This window comes from Apodemus sylvaticus, chromosome 13 (genome assembly GCF_947179515.1).
Source record: "Apodemus sylvaticus chromosome 13, mApoSyl1.1, whole genome shotgun sequence".
NCBI classification, from domain to species: domain Eukaryota; kingdom Metazoa; phylum Chordata; class Mammalia; order Rodentia; family Muridae; genus Apodemus; species Apodemus sylvaticus.
Window position 1 is genome coordinate 21954583 of NC_067484.1, and position 21955 is coordinate 21976537.

The following is a 21955-nucleotide window of genomic DNA, read 5'->3' on the forward strand; positions in this document are numbered from 1 at the left end:
CCCAGGATCCATGTTCGCCAGTTCCCAATCTATCAATACTAAGAAGTCAAATTGTTTTCAAATTCATTTGGAAGCAACGGACAGGCAATCCAGATGATCATCCCCACGGAGTGAACACTGAAGCTGTCTGCAGCAGGAGCAGTAATGCTTCTACAGTGAGCTGCTCTAGGCCCTCTTACCACACACAGCGAAAGAGAGAGTGCATGCTGCCGTCCTTCCAAAGCACAACTCCTTCTCCCTCCTAAAGCAACCACTTCCTACAATCTCAGATTAAAACAAAACACAACAAAACCACTGGAACCATATATCTACACAAGGCCCACAGAGAGAAATACTTAAAATATTAAGTAAACAACCCCATACCTATGAGTTCTGCACAGTTTTCCTTGATAACTCATTTCTATTGGTTAAGTCTAAAATTCTACAGAGTTCAGCTGAATTACTTGTCTTCTTTTTTTTCCCAACTTTTCAAGGCTTATGCTCTCTTATATTTTGGAGGGTGGGGGTTGCTTTTCTTTGAAGATAGATTCTCATGTAGTTCAGATTGGTCTCAGATCTGCTATATATGCTAGGCATGATGGCACAAGCCTTTAGTCCCTGCACTAGGGAAGTAGAGGGAGCTGGATCTGAGTCAAGGCCAGCTTGGCCTACAGAGCCAGTCACAGGCTAGCCAGAGCTACACAGTAAGATACTGCCGCATCCAAACCGAACCAAACCAAACTGCTGTACAGCTGCAGATGGCCTTGGCGCGGTTACCTAGATTATGGGGTGTTCACGGCTCTGTGCGCCAGCCGGCACCGCCAGCTGAGCAGCAGCCTCATCCCCTTGTACTCTCTTCCTGACCTAAATTTGTATTTTCTCTTCTTCTCATCTCTAGATATTCTGCTGTTGCTTTAAAAATTCAAACCAGAGTCCTCAGTCCAGCAAGCACATGCAGCAGCTCTGATCTCACCGCTTGCTTTCCATTTCATGCAAAGTATATCGCATCAAACAGCCATTAAATATTAAGAGAGACATTGCAATATAATCATATAAGATGCTAAGTGCTGATCCGAAGTTTTCTAGCACATTCTATGAGATTAGATTTAAATCTTCTAGCACATTTCACAAGCACATTTCATGAGATTAAAGCTTTACAATATGGTCTTGACTCCACAGAGGCAGAGGAGAGCCGTGGGGTACTTACTCTAGTCCTGGTCATATTGTACTGGACGGTTCTGATTACAACCAGAATCAGGAGGCTCCCCAGGGAAATTTCAGTTAAGACTCTTTCTGAATACCAAGTAATGTTTTTTAATATCTGTAATAAAGAAGAACATTTTTGAGTTAAAATGACTCCGTTAGGAAAAGAGTGTGTCCACCATTTTCCGTAAGTTCACTTTGCTCGGAAGGTAAGTTAAGCAGTAAAAAGGTGAGCTGAGAGCTTCAGTTCTCCTAAGCAGACAGTGTGCATGAACTTACTTCTCTTTTCTTAACTAGATGGAGAAGACCAGGTTTAGAACTCAAGAGGAAATCTACTGATATCATTAGCAGACAAAGAGAGGTATATGAAGTAGACACAGCATACAGACATAAGGAACAGAAAAACAAACAGAGCTTAGTAATTAGAAAGCAAAAGCAAGAGTAGCTGCTGAGAGGCAGAACCTTTCCAACAGAGTGTAAAAACCTCCACAGACAACCACGAGAGGCAGGAGCACCAGGAGCCCAGTGTCTGAGAAGACACCCAAGTCCTCCTGCAGCTGTTCAGAGCTGCCAGCAAGGACCAAGGCAATAAAGGTTAGAAAAAGTATACAAATTCCTTAAGAGACAGCTAACAAAACTCATTAACCAAGAACTATACGGATACATACTTCAAATTAACACGAGTCAGGACCAATCGTGATGTTAGCCCGGGAATGCAAAGACTGCCTTACTATTAATGAAAAGATTCATCAGTGTATTTTACTATATTAACAGTCTACAATGCAAGAACGCTCGAGATCAAAAATATATAAAGAATCCTTTCAACCTACTACTAATATGAATAAGCCAACATTTATAGGGTATGATATATAAGTATTTATATATCTCATAAAGACATTAAATATAGACATTGGAGAAAAGATGGTTTCTTAAACAAATGGTGCTGCTAAAACAGGATATCCATATGTAGAAAATCAAACTAGATCCCACATTTTCACCCTGAACAAAAATCAAGTCCAAATAGATCAGATGTAAAACTGTAAAGCAGACAGAGGGAAAACTCTTCAAGATACAGGAATAGGTGAGGACTCCCTGAACAGGACTCCAGCTGCTCAGGAAATAGTCACAGCCACCAAAGGTCATAATCTCAGGAAGCTAAAAACTTCAGTGTATGAAAGTCAACATGTAGTGAAAAGACAGCCTACAGGTAGAGATAAGGTTTTTGCTATCTATACATCTCACAGAAGACTGATTTTGAGAATATAGGAAGAACTCAAACTACTAAATGACAAGGAATCAAACAATACAATTAGTAAATGGACCGATGATATGAATAGATAATTCTAAGAAAAGCTAAAACACACACAAACTGCCCAGCCTCACTGGTCATCATAGAAATATAAGCCAAAATAACAAAGAGATTAAGCCTTGTCCTGAGTCAGAATGGCTGGCATTTACAGTTATAAAAGCTAAAGCTGTGGCAAAGAGAGCACAGGAAAGAGAAGATGGCTCAGTGGGTACAGGTGTCTGTCGTGGAAGCCCAACCCTCTCTCCCCAAGTTCATGCACACTTTTTGTGAAAGAAGAGATCTCCTGAACACTTCTCATGGAATGGTAAACTAAGTCCAGCTGCTATGGAAAGCAATATGGTAATTTCTCAAAAATCTAAAACTAGGTGTGACACGTGACTGTATTTACCCAAAGGACTCCAAGCCAACGTGTCATAAAGACACCTGCCTATCATGCTCACAGTAGCACTGTTCACGGGTGCTAAGTCAAAGACCTGACCTAAATGTCCGTCAGAAACATGGATAAGGAAAATGTATAGAGTTTTTTTTTTTTTCAGCCATTAGGAACGAGGTGTGCTAATACACACTTGTGAATTCCCAGTATTAGGAAGGCCAGGATTTCAGGATCAGCCTCACCAACATAGATAGCTCAACCCCAATTTGGGTTACATGAGTCCCTATCCCAAAATAACATCAATAAAAAGAACAAAAATGACATCACTTTAGGAAAATGGATGTGACTAAAGATAATTGTATTAAGTGAGTGAAGTAAGTCTCAGACAAACAGCATGTTTTCTCTTGTTTCTGGTTGCTAGATTTCAATAACATAAAATTGTGAACTTACATGTGACATTAAAGCAGGTAAAACTGTCCTAGGGGAACAAGGAGGGAAAGGTTCAAAACACATTGTGTTTTCATATGAAATATGCTTATGTAACCCAGCATGATGTACACTAAACATAGTCTACTGAGATACTGTACATGTGAAAAGAACAATGAGTTGGCTACCATTACTGAATCACTGGTTGATAGCTGTTCATAAGGGAATGAGGGTAAAGACCACCACACTTGCTCTGAACCAGAAGAAAACATCATTTCTCTTCCAAGCTCCCAGGCACTCTAGCAGGAGAGTGGGTGAAAGCCCAAGGCAAGCACTCTGTGGAGACGGCCCCTCTGCTCTGCACCTGTCGTCAGCCATGGGGACTTACCACTTCATGAATGGACCGATTGAAGCCATCATCTTCTGTGAGGATCAACAGGATTATCAGAGCCATGTAGACATGGTGTGAGCTTCTTTCCTCAACATGATACAGAATCTCGAGAATCGGCAGAACCTAGGAAATGAAGTATTACACTGTTTCAGCACCTATGGGGACTTCACACTGCTATTCCACATGCTCTTCAGTAAATGGACAGATACACACTTGCCTACATGGACTGTCCACACACATAGCTAAGGTCCCAGGCAAGAGAGTCACCTTTACAGAGTTCCCGCTAAAGAAAACTTAGTTTCCAGAGACTACTTAGGCTCAGGTTGGAGCTCCCTCTAATTAAAAAAGGAAGAAAAGAATTGAGCTGCTCAGAAAAGCTTAGCTGCTAATAAGTATTAATGCACTTTAGTGTGCATGCTTCATACCATGTGTACTTTAATGCTAATAATCCAAAACTGTGCTTCATGTAAGTAGCTGAGAGACCACTGCAGCCCATGGTGCATTTTCTCAGCATGTTCCCTGAGACTTAGTCGCCAATGATGCATGTCAAACACCTCATCTTATGACCTGCTCACAAATGCACAAGTTCATTTCTAATCATTCCTTTCACACAGTTAACTTGTTCATTCTTTACTAACTAGAATAAACATCGCTAAAAGGATATGGGAAAATAGTTAAATTGCATGAAACTATCACACAGTCTGTGCTGGCTGTATGTAAGTTTTATGTCAACTTGATGCACACTAGAGACCTTTCAGAAGAGGAAGCCTTCGTTGAGAAAATGCCTCCCCCTCCCTCTCCTCCGCCCCTGCCAGGCCTGTGGACAAGCCTGTGGTGCATTCTCTTGACTGATGATCGATAAAGGAGGGCTCAGCTCAGTGTGGGAAGTGCGAACCTCCAGCTGGGGCTCCCAAGTTTATTAAGGAGACAGGTTAAGGAAATTATGGAAAGAAGGCTGGTGGGTAGGTTCTTCCAAAACTTCTACCTCAGCTCCTGCCCCAAGTTCCTATGCTGACTTCCCTGGACAGTATGCTATAGGCTTTAAGATAAAATAAACCCACATTACACCTCCCTGCAGGGATCCAAGAGCCTATATACAGAGAATGGTGGAACACAACCTTGAATGCCCGCAGAGGCAGAGGCAGAAGAGGCAGAGGAGGCAGAGGAGGCAGAAGAGGCAGAGGAGGCAGAGAGGCAGAGAGGCAGAGAGGCAGAGGTAAAGAGGCAGAGGAGGCAGAGGAAGCAGAGAGGCAGAAGGATCTCTGAATCTGAGGCCAGCCTGGTCAAACCACCCTCGCAACCCCTGCCACCAAAAATAAGCAAATAAAAAGTTTAAGATGATGGGTCCAAGAGGACTATGCCAAAGTAACTGATCAATTCTTCCTTTTAAATATTTGTATTGGGATAGTAAACTTACATATTGCACAATCCTTTTTTTTTTTTAAAGGATATCATTAAATGGTTTTTAGATGTATAAATCTGAGCAACTATTACCAACTAACTTTAGACTACTTTCATTATGTAAATCACCTCAGGCCCTTTAGCTCGGAGTCCCTAGTCATTCTCCCTCCTTCCCTCTCACCCAGCTATTTTCCTATCACTGTGACCAAAACAGAGAACACCTGGATGAATCAACCCACTGGAGGGACGGTTTCTTTGGCTCATGGTTTCAGGGGAATCTCACGTGTCACAGTAAGGATGGCCTGGTGGAGACCACAGCAGGGATATCACAAGGTACAAACCAGAAAACACAGACCTTGGATCTCGAGCAGGGCTGGGCACAGGCCACAGAACAGGCCTTGGGACCTACTTCTTTCTGCTAGCCAGGCTTCACCTCGTGGAGGCTACAGGAGTTTGAAAATACCCCAACGGGCTGCCGAGTGTTTAAACTGTCAGTCCTTGGACAGCATTTAATGTGGTGGCTAATTTTACATCAACTTGACACAAGCTATAGTCATCAGAGATGAGGAAGCCTCAACTAAGAAAATGCCTCCGTAAGATGAAGCTGCAGGCAAGCCTACAGGGCATCTTCTAATTAATTAGTGATTGATGGGGCAGGGACCAGTGGTCCTGGGTTCTATAAGAAAGCAAGCCAGTAAGCAGCACTCCTCCATGACCTCTGCATCAGCTCCTGCCTCCAGGCTCCTGCCCTGTTTGAGTTCCTGTCTTGACTTCCTTCAGGGGTGGACTGTCACCTGGAAGGGTAAGTGAAATAACCCTTTCCTCCCCAGTTGCTTTTGGTCATTGTGTTCTATCACAGCAATGGTCACTCTAACTAGGACAGACTGTAACAGTCACCTAGTGATCAGAGACACAACTGTCTCTATGGCTGTCGCCATTGTGATGTTTCAGATGAATGGAATCACCGAATATGCCACTAGAAAGGGCCTACACTGGAGAGTGGCAGATTGAGCCTCGTCCTTGCAAAACTCTATATACAACGTATCTGAGAAAAATATGGAGATGAAATATCAACTTCTGAATATCAGAGTCTATAGAATAAAGGAGCTGTGAACTATTTAAAAATGAGATCAGCAGAATCAATTCCTACTTGCACCAATATATACAGGTAACAGCCTCAAATAATATTTACTATAGAAGAAAGAGAACTGGAAAGATAAGGATATGAGCTAGGAAATTATCAAAATCCTTCTTTTTGCTTTTAAGAAGCCCCAAATGCAACCCTGTAGACCAGTGGCTCTCAACCTTACTAATGTCATGACCCTTTAATACATTGCTCCAACCATAAAAATATTTTGTTGTTATTCATAACTATAATTTCTCTACTGTTATGAATTGTAACAGAAATATCTGATATGTAAGATATCTGATATGTGATCCCTATGAAAGAATTTCTCAACCCCCAAAAGGGTTGTGACCCACAGGCTGAGAACTGCTGTTGTAGACTTTTACCAGTGTGGGTTCTCCAACTGGAGATGGCTGTTCCCTCAACCCACAAGCCACCATCTGCACCACAGGAGCCCTCAAGCCATGCCCCAGACATCCTGCTCACTGCCAAAATCTCCCCATAATTCCTCACACGAACAACTGTCTCTGTGATTCCCACACCCACCAGGAATCACAGCTCTCCTCAGGATGAGGACTTACCACGGTTTCTATTCCTTTCTGGTGTGGAGACAGATTTTAGTTCATCACACCTTTTGTTCTTGATGCCACTATGATAAAAATTACCATATTTTATGCTTCTTCAGCATTTACATAGGATTTAAAACCAATAAAGAAGCTAACAAATATCTGGTAGTGCTTTGTTCCATCTGAGGGGACATTCTGTTGTGTCAGCCAGCTGCTGGATCATTAGAAATGACCACATGTGTGTCGCTGAGTGTGGTGAGAGGTCATGGTATCTCAGGCACACGCTAGCTGCAAGCACACGCTAGCTACAAGCACACGCTAGCATGGCAGCTTACTTTTCCCTTTACTACAACACGGATGTAAATATTAGCTTCAATGGAAAGCCACGGTTGCCTGAAGGAGATTTGCCCACCAAGACAGACTGTGGAACAGATTTTCTTCACCGAGTGGACCTGTAAGTGGTGTCTGGCCAGGGCCCTAAAATGACTTAACAGTGCAGCAAGGCGTTCAGAGGCCCTGGCTTGGAGGCTGTGAGGAGGACGGAGCCTCGGGAAGCTAATCTGGAACAGTCACCCTGACTTTCATCGCTGTCAGCAGGGCTGTGTGGCAGTCATGACCAACGGACCGGTGAACAGCCTTCATTAGGCGGAAGGAACAAGAAGAAATAAAGATGTCCTCGAGGGCTGCAGGATACTACTTGGAGAACCTGGTCAGGTGGAGCCCTGGGCAGCAGGTGGCTGCTCAGCACCTCAAGGACAGGGGCTCTGTCACTCAGACCTAGGCTGCTCACTCAGTTCTACCTCAGTCTGGGGACATCTCCCATCAGTCTCTCCAGCACCACCTGAACGCTGAAAGGCCACCAGGGGCGCACCCTGGCCTTCTTGGGAAGGAAAATGCATCCCTCTGCAAAGCCGCAAGCACACACAGCACGTTTCTCTCCATACTTACGAGATTCTCCATGTCTGTCCGCGCCAGCATGTACGTCCTGACATTGCTGTTCTGATGGAGCAGAGTGTACAGGAGCAGCGTGGCCTGGTCAGACGTCTGCTGTTCACACAGGGCTGTGTACAAACTGTTAAAGTTAATCTGGAAGGTATGCGGAATTGATGATGGGAACGGACTGCTGTCTGAAATACAGAAAATCGGCATGAAAATGTATAAAGAGAGCGCATGAGAACTCCGAGTTGTGTATTTACACATAATAGTTACGGCACTTCAAACAGTAAACCATAGCTGAAGCACTTACTAAAACTATTATTCATCTGTTTTTAAGAAAAAGAGCTAAAATATCAACATAAAAGAAAAATCAATATATGAAACACAAACTAAGGCAACTACTGTAAAACTTCTCTAACTCTTTTAGTTAATAGAAAAAAAAATGTAAGGTGTTGGAGAGAAGGCTCAGTGTTTAAACTTCAAACTACTCTTCCAGACGACCTGAGTTCGCCTCCTTATGCTGGGCTCAGGTGGCTCACACCGTGTAAGTCCAGCCCCAAGATACCTGCTGGATCCCATGAGCACCTGCAGGCACACAAGCCCATCCCCACAACTAAGGCAGATATACATACATATATACATACATTTAAAAATAAATACAATCACTCTTTCAAAAAACCTAAAAATTTAAAAATAGTTCTACAATTGCTAAGAAATTTAGTAAAGTTTCTAAATGATAAAAAGTATAAATCAGGGCAGGAAAGATGTCTCAGCTGTTAAGAGCACTGACTGCTCTTTCAGAGGTCCTGAGTTCAAATCCCAGCAACCACATGGTTGCTCACAACCATCTGTAATCAGATCTTCTGGTGTGTCTGAAGACAGCTACAGTGTACTTATATGCAATAAATAAATCTTTTTTAAAAAACGTATAAATCATAACTCAGTCATCTTGAGAACCTGAGTGAAGTTAGATTTAATTAATTGAGTAATTAGTTTAGTTGTGTGGGTATGAGTGCATGCGCACATGTGTTTGCAGGAGTGTGCGCGTGTATGTGCACATGCATGTGGAAGTCAGAAAGCATTAACCCTAACCCTACCTCTATCACTCCCCAGTGTATTCTCTGAGACAGGGCGACGGTAGTCATCTCAGCAAAGCTGGTGTCTCAGCCCCGGTTCTGCCTCTCCACCCTGTGAAACTAGGGATGTGTGTTTGAGCATGCACAGACACACACAGAGACAGACACACACACACACACACACACACACACACACACATACACCTGCGCCTTGGCTGTGCACAGGTTGATGCGAACTCAGCCTCTACTGTTTTCACAGTGATTGCAAGCACCTGAGTGATGCAGAAAGGAAAGATAACAGATTCATGTGTTCACACAGACGATTTCAAGACATTAGCATCCAGGTTGTGCAAAGTTACTGCTCACTGCTCTCATCCAGGTCCACAGTGAGAGCAAAAGATGGAGGGAAAGGGAAAGGAAAATGTAGTTTGAGGAGGAAAGTGTGTGAGTCCGTCTGAAGTTCAGACAAGAGCACAGAGGGCACATTATGTCTAACTGTTAAAGACCTCAGTGCCTGCTCTCCACCTGGACTGGACGGCAGGAAGGCTGTCCTGAGGGCAAGACCTTCAAAGCCTCCGACTTGTGAACTCACAGATTCATTTGAAAGAGGAGCACTTCAACTTAGAACACTACTGAAGGAGTCCTCTGCTCAGAAACAACCAGACAAGGAAGTGTTTCCCTAGTGTCAGTGCGAGGCCTGATGAAACTGTCGTCACAGACCTGGGCTCTATCCTGAGCTGGCAGCAGAACTTAGCCACACTGTGCTAAACTTGTAAACATGAATATCCCACTGACGGGGTCCTGGAGTCTTGTACTCAGTTCCAGAGAACTGTGACTGGATGAAGTTCCTTCAAGGAGGCCCTGAGAGGCCACTGCATGACGCTGCAGTAAAAATCTAAGTTGCAATAAGAGACCCCATATCCTAACTAGCTTTAATTATCAACTTGATGCAGCTCAGAGCTATCTGAGAATAAAGTACCTGGAGACCTGGATCAGACTGGCTAATGCGCGGCCGGTATGGGGAAACCCCGCCCACTGTGGGTGGCACTATACTGATGCAGGTGGTCCCAGGAAGGTGTGAGCTAGAGTTAGCCAGAGAACAAGCTAGCATGCAATGATGGCTTCACGGCTCCTGTCTTGAGTATCTGTCCTGACTTTCCTAGTGATGAATTGTGACCTGAAAGAGCCTCTCCAGCTGGTTTTGGTCAGAGTGCTTTATTACAGCAGCGGAATTAAACTAGAACATTGCAGCCTGACCAGGCTTGAGTTGTAATGGTCAGTCTCGTGAAATTAAGAATAGCACGAGAACAGAGCTGACCATGTCTGTGAGGGATTATCTAGATCCGGTTAGCCGAGGTACAACCTTACACACTAGCAGTCCCGTTTCACGGGCTGGGGTCCCAGACTAAATAAAAGCACAGTAACACTAGGTGAGCACAGCATCCAGCAGTGTCTGCGACTAGACTGCAGATCCAGTGCAACCGTCTCTCAAGCTGCTTCTGCCAGAGTTCCTGCCATAATGAACTGTACCCGGGAACCACGCATGACCTAGAATAAACCCTTCCTGCCATAACTTGCTATTTGTATGTAAGCCAGTAATATAGCAAATATGCAAATATTACATAATTTTTACAGGACTCACAGGAGAGGCGTCTGGACACTGCAGTTCTTTAGGAGAGCAGAGTCGAGTGCTCTCCAACCTATGCTATACTCGAGTTCACTGACATGTTGTCTGTGAGCATCCACAATATCTACACATGCGGAGCCAGCAAGTGGCAGGAAGGAGCCACTGTACGGACGGTTTATGTCTATTATCCCTTATTTAATCTGTACAACAGCTGAGCCATTATTCTGCCCAACTTTAGAAATGATGAAATAGAAGCTCAGAGAGATTTAATAACATTTTCCAAGTACCCTGAGCAAACCCAGATCACGTCTACATTACATTCTTCTCAGGATAATAGCCACGACTGGTGAATCTATAGTAAAAGCTCTTTTACTACAGTAAAAGCTCTTTAATTTCTTAAAAACCACCTGAGACAGAGATTATAGTCTACCTGCCTCGGGTGTCAGTAACTAGAATTGCTGTGCTCCTTAACGGTCTCCCAAAAACGGATCATCTGAGACATGGTTCAATTCTGAAGTCTCAAGTGGGGTCAGTCCTACCTGCACAGGAGCCTTTGGCCTAAGTGGCAAAAGCAACATCGGTAAACACCATAGAGTGAGTCCTCGTCCTTGCTGTGGTTTACACTCTACTCTTGCTTGGTATTTATGTAAAGTGCTGTATAGCTGTATATCCATTTGCAGACACCACCTTTGAGGACTTCTGAAATTATACAAACTGCCAAAGACCTCGCCCTAAAATGACCAGGTCAGGTCAGCTCCAAAACGAGCTTTCTTAGCCATGAAGTAACACTGTCACCAAGAAACCGAGTACAGTAACAGAGCAGAAAACCACACGCACGCTTCCATTTCTAGCCACTGAACTGAACTTACTCCCCACCTGCACTATGACTTCAATGCCTGGTCCCCCAGGTGCATGTAAAATCCTAGCTGCCGATGCAGACACAGTAGCGGGACTTGTGGGAAGCGGTTCGGGCATGCGCACTCCCCCCTTGTCAGAGGCTCCTTGGCCTTTATAAAGTAGGCTCCCTGCAGCTGTCACTCTTTACCCTTCTGTCCCACTTCCCAGGCAAAAATCCACATTCAAGGAGTCACCTTAGAAGTAGAGATGGGCTCAGCGACACCCCAGTCTCTAGCACATGGAGAAATAAATTTGCATCTTTACAAATTACCTAGTCTTAGTAGTACTTTATTACCAAAGCACAGATGGATGAGGACTCATTTTGTTCAAAATGAACAAAATGAACACATTTTGTTCAAAAGTGAGAGAGGTGTGACTCCTCGCACCCCAGTCCTCTTCTGACTGTGAGCAGTTAACACAGGTCGGAAAAGCAGAGAGGTACCACGACTCAGACACCTTCACAATCCTTCCCAAGAACTTCACTTCTTTCTCATCTTCATCCTGTACTGTGCTGGCTGTACCCTGGCCATCCAAGCACCAGCACCTATCCAAGCACCAGGAGCCTTCCTTTCAGGGTACATTCCTAACACCCAGTTCCATCAGCAGGGGACTGACTGTTTACAGTCTGCTTTAGAGGTAGTAGCTACACCCCACCCCCACCCCCCGCCCCCAGTATACACTCCTTCCTGCGCTAAGAAATAGTTACTAGGGCAGACTCACAACTGCTCCCTCCTGTTCCCTACGTTACAGGCAAGAGGCAGGGTAAGGAGACTGCAAGACAGACAACTCACAAAGCTCCTGGACCAAAAAAAAAGTTTGCTGATTTCTGCTATAGTATTTAGTCCTATAAAACTTTAACTAAAATGCAGACTTTAGAATGTTAAACCAGCCTGTCTTAGAGATTTCACAGGCTACCTCTTGTCCCTAGCATTGAAACTCAGACTATCATGATTGTCTCGGAAAGAAATGTAAATGTAATAGACATAAAGAACCACAGAGTTCCTCTAAGACTTATTTGGCCGGCCTGAGAAAACACACTCCAAGTGTCTCTGACACTCATCTCAGAAACTACATGCAGATAAACAGAATGGAGACGACAAGCCTCTGCTTATTAAAAAAGCCATCCAAGGGAAAAGCACCACGAACCTTGCGTGTTCTTAAATGACGTGACGGCTTGTCTGTAGGGGTTTGGTATGTCTGGGGCATCCGTCAGGTTCACCAGCACCAGCAGCAGCAGGAGACTCTGGTTGGCCAGTGGGGAGGTAAGCTCTGGAGAGGCAGTCGCTTTGCTTCCGGCCCCGCCTAGCGTGAAGACAGTCCAGAGACCAGCTTGGAAAGAAAACACACAGTTAGGGCTATGCCACCAATAATGTAAGCATTCTATACATTTATGCTTAACACTTGGAAATATGTTCTTAGTTAAAAACAAAACAAGTATATTATTTGAGGATTCTAATGATTGTACACACACACCATGACCATGTGTTTTCACATTGTTTCTATGCTAAAATGAGATATTTGGAACATATAAGCTTCAAGCTATCATTATAATTATTTTCACCAGTTTCTTTTCATTTTTAACTACTAAACACTGTAAAATTACATGTTAATTATATCCCTAGTGGAAAAGTTTCTGTGGCAATCACCCCATTATCAAGGCATTTTCCAGCGAATGAATGCTGCACCAGCTCTACCACCAAGAACCAGATGCCTTGCTCCACCTCACGCCGCTCAGAATGGCTACCATTAAGAAAACAAGAAGCAGCAAAATGGTGTGAAGGATATGGCAGGGCTGAAGCCCTTATCAACTGCTGGTGGGAATGCGCATTAATCCGGCCCCTATGGAGATCAGTACGGATATAAACCACTGCATGGCCAAGCTACGTCACTTCTGAGTATACACCCAAGGACTGAATCAGCAAGTCAGAAGCACTCACACATCTGTTTACAGCCATATTCAAGAGTCAAGACATAGAATCAACAGAACAGTCAATAAAGAAAATGTGGTATTCCTCAGCCATGAACAATAAAATAGTATCACTTGCAGATAAACGGATCCAAGTGCAGTTCATCATTTTAGGAAAGTCAGACTCAGAAAGACAAGTTTTGTAAGGTACAGAAAAATCACATACGTGTATGGGATGTGGAAGTGGAACTGAGGTTGTTTCGGGGGATGGATAAGAACAATGGGACGGGGGAGACAGGGAGTACGGACAGGGTGTCCAAGTCCATGACATATCTGTATATGAAAATGTCTTTATGAACTGCTTCGCTGTGCACAATAACATACGCCAACAACTATCCACTTACATTCAAAGCCTTCTCATACACAAGTGACAAGCAGTGAAAAGGAGACCTAATTCCAGTTATAAGAGTAACAAATACAATGTTTAGGAATACTCAGCCAGTGTGATGGCTCAGCAGATAAAGGGGAGGGAGGGAGAAAGGAAGGGAGAACACAGAGGAGAGAAGATAGAGGAACAGGAGGTCTCCGTTGGTTATGCTGGACCAGCAGCAAGTGCCTGAGTGAAATGGCTCCCCAGAACACTAGTCTGCTAGAGCAGAAATAACCTGGGAAAGTTCAAACAGCAAGTATTTGGGGAGCACAGCTGAGGAAGCATCTAGTCCAGGGTTAGAGAATAGACTGGGGCAATCCCCCAGCCATCGTGAAGCCTAATAAGGAAATCACAGTTTGAGTCCTCGTTCACTTGAAGCTAGATGCTGACAAGCATAATTCATATTATTTTACAATTGGAGCCCAGTGTGGGATTTGAACCCATAACCCTGAGGCTGAGTCTCAGGCTCCACTAAGGAAGCCAAGCTCTAGGGTGGCTGTCAGCAAATCTCTCCAATCCTTTGCAGTCCTACAGTTGTGTGTGGCCCGGTTATGTGGGCTGTCACTGTTGAACACATGGTGAGTGTGAGTCACACTTTGGTACTGCTTCTTTAAACCTTTGTAAATGAGTCTAAGCACCAGGGCCCACACAGTGGACAGAACTGACTTTCACGAGTCTTCCCCTGAACTCCACATTCAGGTACACACATATACAAATAAATAAATAAATGTAAAAAAATGTCCAGCAATGAGCCTAAAATATGTAAGATGTTTGGGCTGACATATACTGAACTGGACTGAACACCACTGGAAATCTGAATTAAAGTAGAAACCTTTATGAATAAAAAGATACAATATTGCAGAAGTGTAAAGTCACTAAGAGAATCTAAACTTTAAACAAATAAACTATCACCACGCAGAAACACAGGAAAGCAAACACTCCGAGACTTGTCTCAAGGATGCTCCCGCTCTCAAAGCAACACTTCTGTAAAGCCACGATCGACGTCTAGAAAAGGATAGATTTTGCAGTAGAGTAGACAAAAATATCAAAAGAACTGATTTTAGAACACAGATTTGTGAATTAAACATACCATATGCTATTACTTCAAACCACTGAGCAAAGAATATAACCTTTTAATGTCCTTGGAACACTAAAATAACCATTTACTCACTAGCTAAAGAAGTATGCATGTGCAAGCCACACCAACACCAGGCATAGTGACCCCAGCTGTGACTAAGCTTTCAGGAAGCATCCACAGGAAAGGAGGATCAAAACAGTTCAAGGCCAGCTTGGGCTATGGAACAGCCTGTCTCAAAGAACAAAACAAAGGTTGTCCCATGTGTCCTTTGTCTTGAGACAGAATATCTCTGTGTAACTAGCTTTGAAAAAGCATGATCCTCTGGTCTCAGCTTTTTAATGCTAAGATTGTAGCCATGGGTCATCACCTAGCAAGGAAGGTTTTTCTTATACAAGAAACAAAATGAAAACAATAAAAAAATAATAGTATACAGTTAAAATTAAATACATAAATAATTAAATTTAATGATCTACAGCATGAAGTTACAATATGGGTAACACATGAGCAGAAAAATTCTTAACAAATATAATAAAATGATGCTAAAGTATATAAATTAAGAAAGAAAATATAAAATAAGGATAAATAAAAAGCAAAAAAAAAAAAAAAAGGTGATAATTAGACGATCCAAGAGAACAGAATTTTTTATTTGGTTTTATAAACAGGGTCTCATCATGAAGCACATCCCAGTCTTGAATTCATAATCCCCCTGTCTCAGTATTTGGACTGCTGAAATTACAGACACATGGCATGCCCAGCAAGAACAGAAATATTTAAAGATATCATCCAATATTGTTTTTAAAAATATGCATACATATTAACTAACCACAGTAAGAGACCAATATCCAGAATATATGGGGCATTCTGAAAAGACCAAAAGTATCAATAATAAGTATAGAGGAAGAAATGACCCAGGTTAAATCTACAGATTCAATGCAATCACCATCAAAGCTTCAACATAATTCTCCACAGAAATGGATAAAACAAATGTCAAAACTTCATTTGGAATCAGAGAAGACCCCTGTTGCCCAATGGAATCAAAATGAAGACCTAGACATAATTTCACACACCTACAGGCACTTGGTTTGTGACAGAGAAGTCAAAGCTATACTGGAGAAAAGAGCATCTTCTACAAACGGCACTGATCAAACTGGAGGCCTGCATGCAGAAGAATGAGAATAAAGCTGTCATCTATCACCCTGCACAGAACTCAACTCCAAATGGGTCAAGGACTGCAACATAAAGACCAGATACCCTGAACCTGACAGAAAATGGGGAGCATGCTTGCACTTGTTGGCACAGGACACCCATAGCACAGCCAGTAACAACAATTAGTAAGGGGACCTCATAAAACCGAAAAGCTCCTGTATAGCCAAGGACAAAGCAGCAGGCAACAGAACTGGAAAAGATCTTTACCAATTACATATCCAAAAAAAGGGGGGTTAATATCTAAACTATATAAATAACTTTTTAAAAAAAGACATAAAGAAAACAGCCCAATTAAAACTGGAGTACAGATCTAAACAGTTCTCAAAAGATGAAACTCAAATGACTGAGAAGAACTTAAAAGAAACGTTCAACATCCTCAGCCATCAGGGAAAAGCAAATTAAAACCACTCTGAGATTTCATCTTACGCCAGTCAGAAGGGCCAAGATCAATAACACAGAGCACATGCTGGCCAGGACGCAGGGAGTGGGAGAGCTCCACTGCTGTGGGACTGCACACTGGGGCAGCGCTGCGGAAACCAGTGTGCGGGTCCCAGGAAGACGGGGGTCCGTCTGAGTCAAGACCCGGCTCTGCCTCGCTTAGGCATCTACACAAAGAAAGCTTCATCCAAAGAACAGAGATGGCTGCTCATCCATGGTCACTGCTGCTCTCTTCATCATGGCTAGAAACTGGAGAACACCTAGGTGTTCATCAACTGATACATTTACACAGTGTAATATTATTTAGCTATTAAGAAAAATGAAATCTAAAAAAAAAAGAAAAAAGAAAAAAGAAAAATGAAATCTACAGGACTAGGAAAAAAATTATCCTGAGTGTGGTAGCCCAGACGAACAAAAAGACAAACATTGTATGTTTTCTCTTATATGTGGATAGCTTTTAAGGCTTCCCTATGTGTACTATAATCAAATAACCATAGAGGTTAAGTATCATGTAAGGACCCAGGGAGAAGGAGAATATCTTCCAAGGAAGGGGAAACAATATAGTAATAATGGAGAGACAAAGGGGACTTCAGAATAAGGAGATTAAATAGGGAGGGAATGGAAGGGAGGGGAAAGAAGGAATGTGGGAGGGACAACTAACACTAAAGGTCTTATGGGAAACCACACGGGAACTGACTACTGTAGAAGCTCCCTGAAACGTAAACACATATGAAAGTGACCTAAATAAAGTTTTCAGATAATGGGACAACTATGCCTTCCTGACACCTATGCTACCAAGTAAAATCTCCACTGCCAGAGACAAGTTGACCAGATGAGTGCTGCGGGATCCCCCAGCTTCACAGGCAATTGCCAAGGCTATTTTCTGCTCCACAAGCAGATGGCAAGGCCCTATTGCTGAGGACAGCACTTATTTATGTCATCAAACACGCTGGTACCTAACTGTAGACGCTTCACCCCTACTGATGAGTGTTAAAGGCTGAACGTTCTCTATATGCTACAGTAGAAGAGTCATGAAGACCACCCTGCTACAAACCCTGTGACCTATAATGACTTCTGCAAGATGTATTGATGCAACCAGTTGCGCAAATGTGCTGAAGTATCCAGCCTTTTTGACTGGATCTAAGGGACTCTGTTTGGCATTGCTGATGCGGGAAGAGCTAGGTAAGTCCTGGGCCTAGGGGGAAACCTAACACGCTTATTACACTAAAGGAACATGACAATAACATGACTCCTAACGATGTACTATAGTGCCTCACTCAACACACACTAGACAGGCTTCTTGCACAGACTCACAAGACAATGTGCAGGGTGTGACGAACTTTAGAGCTCTCAGTCTTATGTGAGATGTCGTCTTCAAAGCTCTTCCCCTCAACGTTCAGGAGCCATGCAGGAGAAAGGGCGGAAAGATACTAAGAGCCAGAGGTGGAATATAACCTAACTCCAAGAAAGGTGTCTTCCACACAATAGGACCGATGCACGTATGAACTCACACATATGTGCACACAGGCCTGCACTGATTCAAGCCATACAGGGTCCCAGCACTGAGAGGGGAAGTAGATTATCCGGTATTAACTCTAACCAAGAAGCTATCTGTAATTGACACCCACTGGCAAAGCGAAGATCAGCTTTCTTTTAATGGAGTGTCACTGGGTGCATCAACCACACTCCAGGGTAAACCCAGAAGCCAAGTCCAACACAAAACTAACTCAGTGGTTTATTTGAGGACATTTTTATTTTGTTTTGCTATTTTTTTTTTTCTTATTGGTTTTGTCGTACCTTTGTTTTGATTTTTATTTGTGTGGGGGTGTTTTGGCTTTAAATTTTTTTTTTTGGTTTTGTGAAGGGGTAGAGAGCTAACATAAGGTTGGGTGGGTACAGAGTTGGGGAGAGGGAAAATACATTCAAAATTTTTTATGTTAAAAAAATGAAAACAAGCCAGGCAGTTGTGGTGCATGCCTGTAATCCCAGCACTTGGGAGGCAGAGGCAGGTGGATTTCTGAGTTCGAGGCCAGCCTGGTCTACAGAGTGAGCTCCAGGACAGTCAGGGCTATACAGACAAACCCTGTCTTGAAAAAACCAAAAATAAAAAATAAAAAAGAAGAAAAAAAGAAACAAAGAAAACAACAGAATTAAGACCCTTCTGTGGAGCACAGAAACCCTCATTCAAATATCACTGAGTGAAAAAGGAAAATCACAAAAACAAGACTTGTAAACAATTACACGTCGCATTTGTTTTAGAACACTGTAAATATCCATATGTCAATCCCCCAAGTGTGCTGACCTGGTCATGCCAGGTCACAGAGAAGAGTGCAAGTGGAGGCAGTTTCCACTCGCTGGCTCGCTAGAGTATCACCTATAACAGATGTATTCTAACAGAACTCAAGCAATTACAAACCAGCGAAGATGCAGGAGGAGGGAAACTCTTGCTCACCCACCCAGAACAAGTAATGCAATATACAGCGGAACTGCGAATACAGCCCTTGTTTACTTAAACAAACAACTTTAAAAGGGAGGAGGAGAGGCAGGGAAAGGAGGAGGGAAAGACGTGGCAGATATGGAATCAGGGAGGGTATGGTGGCTAGTCTTATGTAAACTTGACGTACAAGCTAAAGTTACTTGAAAGCAGGAGCCTCAACTGAGTGTGAATGCCTCCGTAAGATGAGGCTGGAGCAAGTCTGTGAGGATTTTCTTAAATAGTGATTGATGGGGAGGGCCCAGCTCACTGTGGGCAGTGCCGTCCTTGGGCTGGTGGTCGTGTGTTCTATTAGAACGCAGGCTGAGCGAGCCAGTAAGCAGCACTCCCTCTGCATCAGTTCCTGTCCCCAGGTTGCTGCCCTGCTTGAGTTCTTGTCCTGACTTCCTTCAGTGATGAACAGTGATATTCAAACCCTTTCCAACTTGATTTTTGGTCATGGTGTTTCATCACAGCAATAGAAACTCTAACACAGAGGGAAAGGCAGGGAATCTGACTGATGATTTTGGAGGTAAAAACATTACCAACAGAAGACAGCTCTTCTTACTACATACATGCTTGCAGGCAAAATACTGACATACATAAATAAAGCTAAATTTTATACAGATATAAACATGATATGTAATTCCTTATCAAATTATAAACATACAAATCACAAATTTCTAATCTCTAAAAGATTTAAGTTTACAAGTGTTTATCAGCATATGATTGTGTGCACATGTGTGCAGCTGCCCCTGGGGTCAGATGTTGGGTCATCTAGAGCAAGTGTTAGAGGTATCTGTGAGACAGCTGACGTGGGTGCTTGGGACTGAACTGGGGTGACTGACTGAAGTCATCTCTCTTAGTCTCTCTAACTTATCCTGTAGTTCATTTCAATGGATTTAGTATTGAATTTTGAATATTATTATGAAGGCAGTACACACCCTCCCCCTAAGTTCAGAAGTTCCCAGAGCGGTGTGAGGGGAGCTTGTTTTCATTCCTGGTGTCAGGACACTGAAAGCTGACGCTCCCCTGGCAGCTCCCCCTGTTTACTACAGGGAGCGTTTGCAGAGGATCAGGGAAGACAGGAACAGCTCTCACTGGAAAATTTGGGTAAAACTTACCAACTAACTGACGACTACATATCACAAGTTTAATGTACTCAAAACATTTCCTGGTATGATTCATGACACAGATGAGAAAATTAAATCCTTGTAGGAAATATAGGGCTCGGTGATGTTATTGCCTATGCTTATTGCCAAGAAGCCTTACAGACAGACAGACAGACAGACAGACAGACAGACAGACACATGTGATTTAAAAGACTTTAATAGCTCCCACTCCCCCAAAAAATGTAGCAACCTAAACAGGAAGCCATTGAAGAGAACCTTTAAATGAGTGATAGGATACTGAAGTTGGCGCTCCACAACTGACGGCTTCTGACAGGAGTGTGGGAGGGAACCACTCAGTTCTACTGAAGGGCAGGCTACTGAGAGGCTGACCATGCTCCAGTGAGTACACAGATAACACATATTGGACATGTTTTTTTTTTTAAACTTTTATTTTACACTTTTTAGGGGAAGAGGGTGGTCACAAGGGGATGGAGACAGACATGGAAGGGTTGATTGGAAAATAAGCGTGATCAGGATGCATGATGTGAAATTCTCAAAGATTCAATATAAACAGTGTGTTAAAAAACAAAAAAAAATATAAATTTATCCTGCTGTTTCACATGAGCTTCTGAATAAAGTTGATATAGTTGGCACATTAAAAAAAAACTTTAATAGTAAAAAAATTAAAAAAATAAAATTAGAAGCAAATTTCCCCTTTGGAGCTGGTTGTTTATCTGTGACATATCTGTGAAATTTATGTTACTCCCGCCCACCCAGAGTCTGCCTAAGACTGTTCACAAGTGTGTTCATCACTGTTTGTACCAGGATTGTAGACAGAGAAAAAACACAATTAGAAAATTCAGCCAACAGGGCTGGAAAGATGGCTCAGTGGTTAAGAGCACTGACTGCTCTTCCGGAGGTCCTGAGTTCAAATCCCAGCAGCCACATGGTGGCTTACAACCATCGGTAATGAGATCTGACACCCTCTTCTGGTGTGTCTGAAGACAGCTACAGTGTACTCACATATAATAAATAAATAAAACTGAGAGGGGGGGGAGGAAGGAAGGAAGGAAGGAAGGGAGGGAGGGAGGGAGGGAGGGAGGGAGGGAGGGAGGGAGGGAGGGAGAGAGAGAGAGAGAGAGAGAGAGAGAGAGAGAGAGAGAGAGAGAGAGAGAGAGAGAAGAAAGAAAGAAAGAAAGAAAGAAAGAAAGAAAGAAAGAAAGAAAGAAAGAAAGAAAGAAAGAAAAAAAGAAAGAAAGAAAGAAAATTCAACCCACAACAAACATAACCCCTAAAGGCTCTTCAAGATACAACCTAAGTGCTGCTTCTGGGTTTCATCCTCATTACCAGGAGAAACTGGGGCAGCCTTTCCCTGGATGAACTACACAAGCAAAACAGATTCCTTTTCAGGATGGCTTCTTATGTCCCCTTCACCCTTTCAAAGTTCCCAGGAATCTGGGAGCTTCTTATAGAGGGAAACACACAGACACAGACACAGACACACACACACACACACACACACACAGACACGCATATGCGCTCACTCTCTCTTTCTCCCTCTCTCCACGCGCACACATACTCTGCATACTCACACACTCACAATCACACACACTCTCACATATGTACACACATACATGCACACACACTCACATATATACACACACACATACATACGCGAGTGCGCACACACACACACACACACACTCTGCATACTCACACACACACACATACACACACACACACTCACTCACTCACTCACTCAGTCGCCCGCCCACCTTCCTGTCTCTACTAACTTGCACTCACAGCTGCCTTTCCTCAGAGGGCGGAGGGGGCAGCTTGCCACTGCCTACATTGTAGTTTGAACTGGCCCATGATATTGGACCGAACTTCTTCCAAAAGCTCATTTCTTGTAGACCCAAGCCTCTGATCTATGACCAAGAACCTTAATGGAATTGCATTTTCCTGTTGGCAAAAAGAAAAAGAAAAAATTCTCTTTACCAGG

At 43.1% G+C, this 21955-nt stretch overlaps 1 protein-coding gene across 3 annotated transcripts in view; it reads right to left on the bottom strand.

Annotated features, from left to right (window-relative positions):
* Positions 1-21955, bottom strand: part of Dym (dymeclin) — a 262686-nt gene that overhangs the window by 161474 nt on the left and 79257 nt on the right. For all 3 annotated transcript variants that reach the window (XM_052155709.1, XM_052155710.1, XM_052155711.1), the window contains 4 exons: positions 12457-12639; positions 7723-7901; positions 3679-3804; positions 1187-1300 (listed from right to left, as the gene is read on the bottom strand). In XM_052155709.1, coding sequence (XP_052011669.1) covers positions 1187-1300; positions 3679-3804; positions 7723-7901; positions 12457-12639 — 602 coding nt within the window. The remainder of the gene's footprint in view (positions 1-1186; positions 1301-3678; positions 3805-7722; positions 7902-12456; positions 12640-21955) is intronic.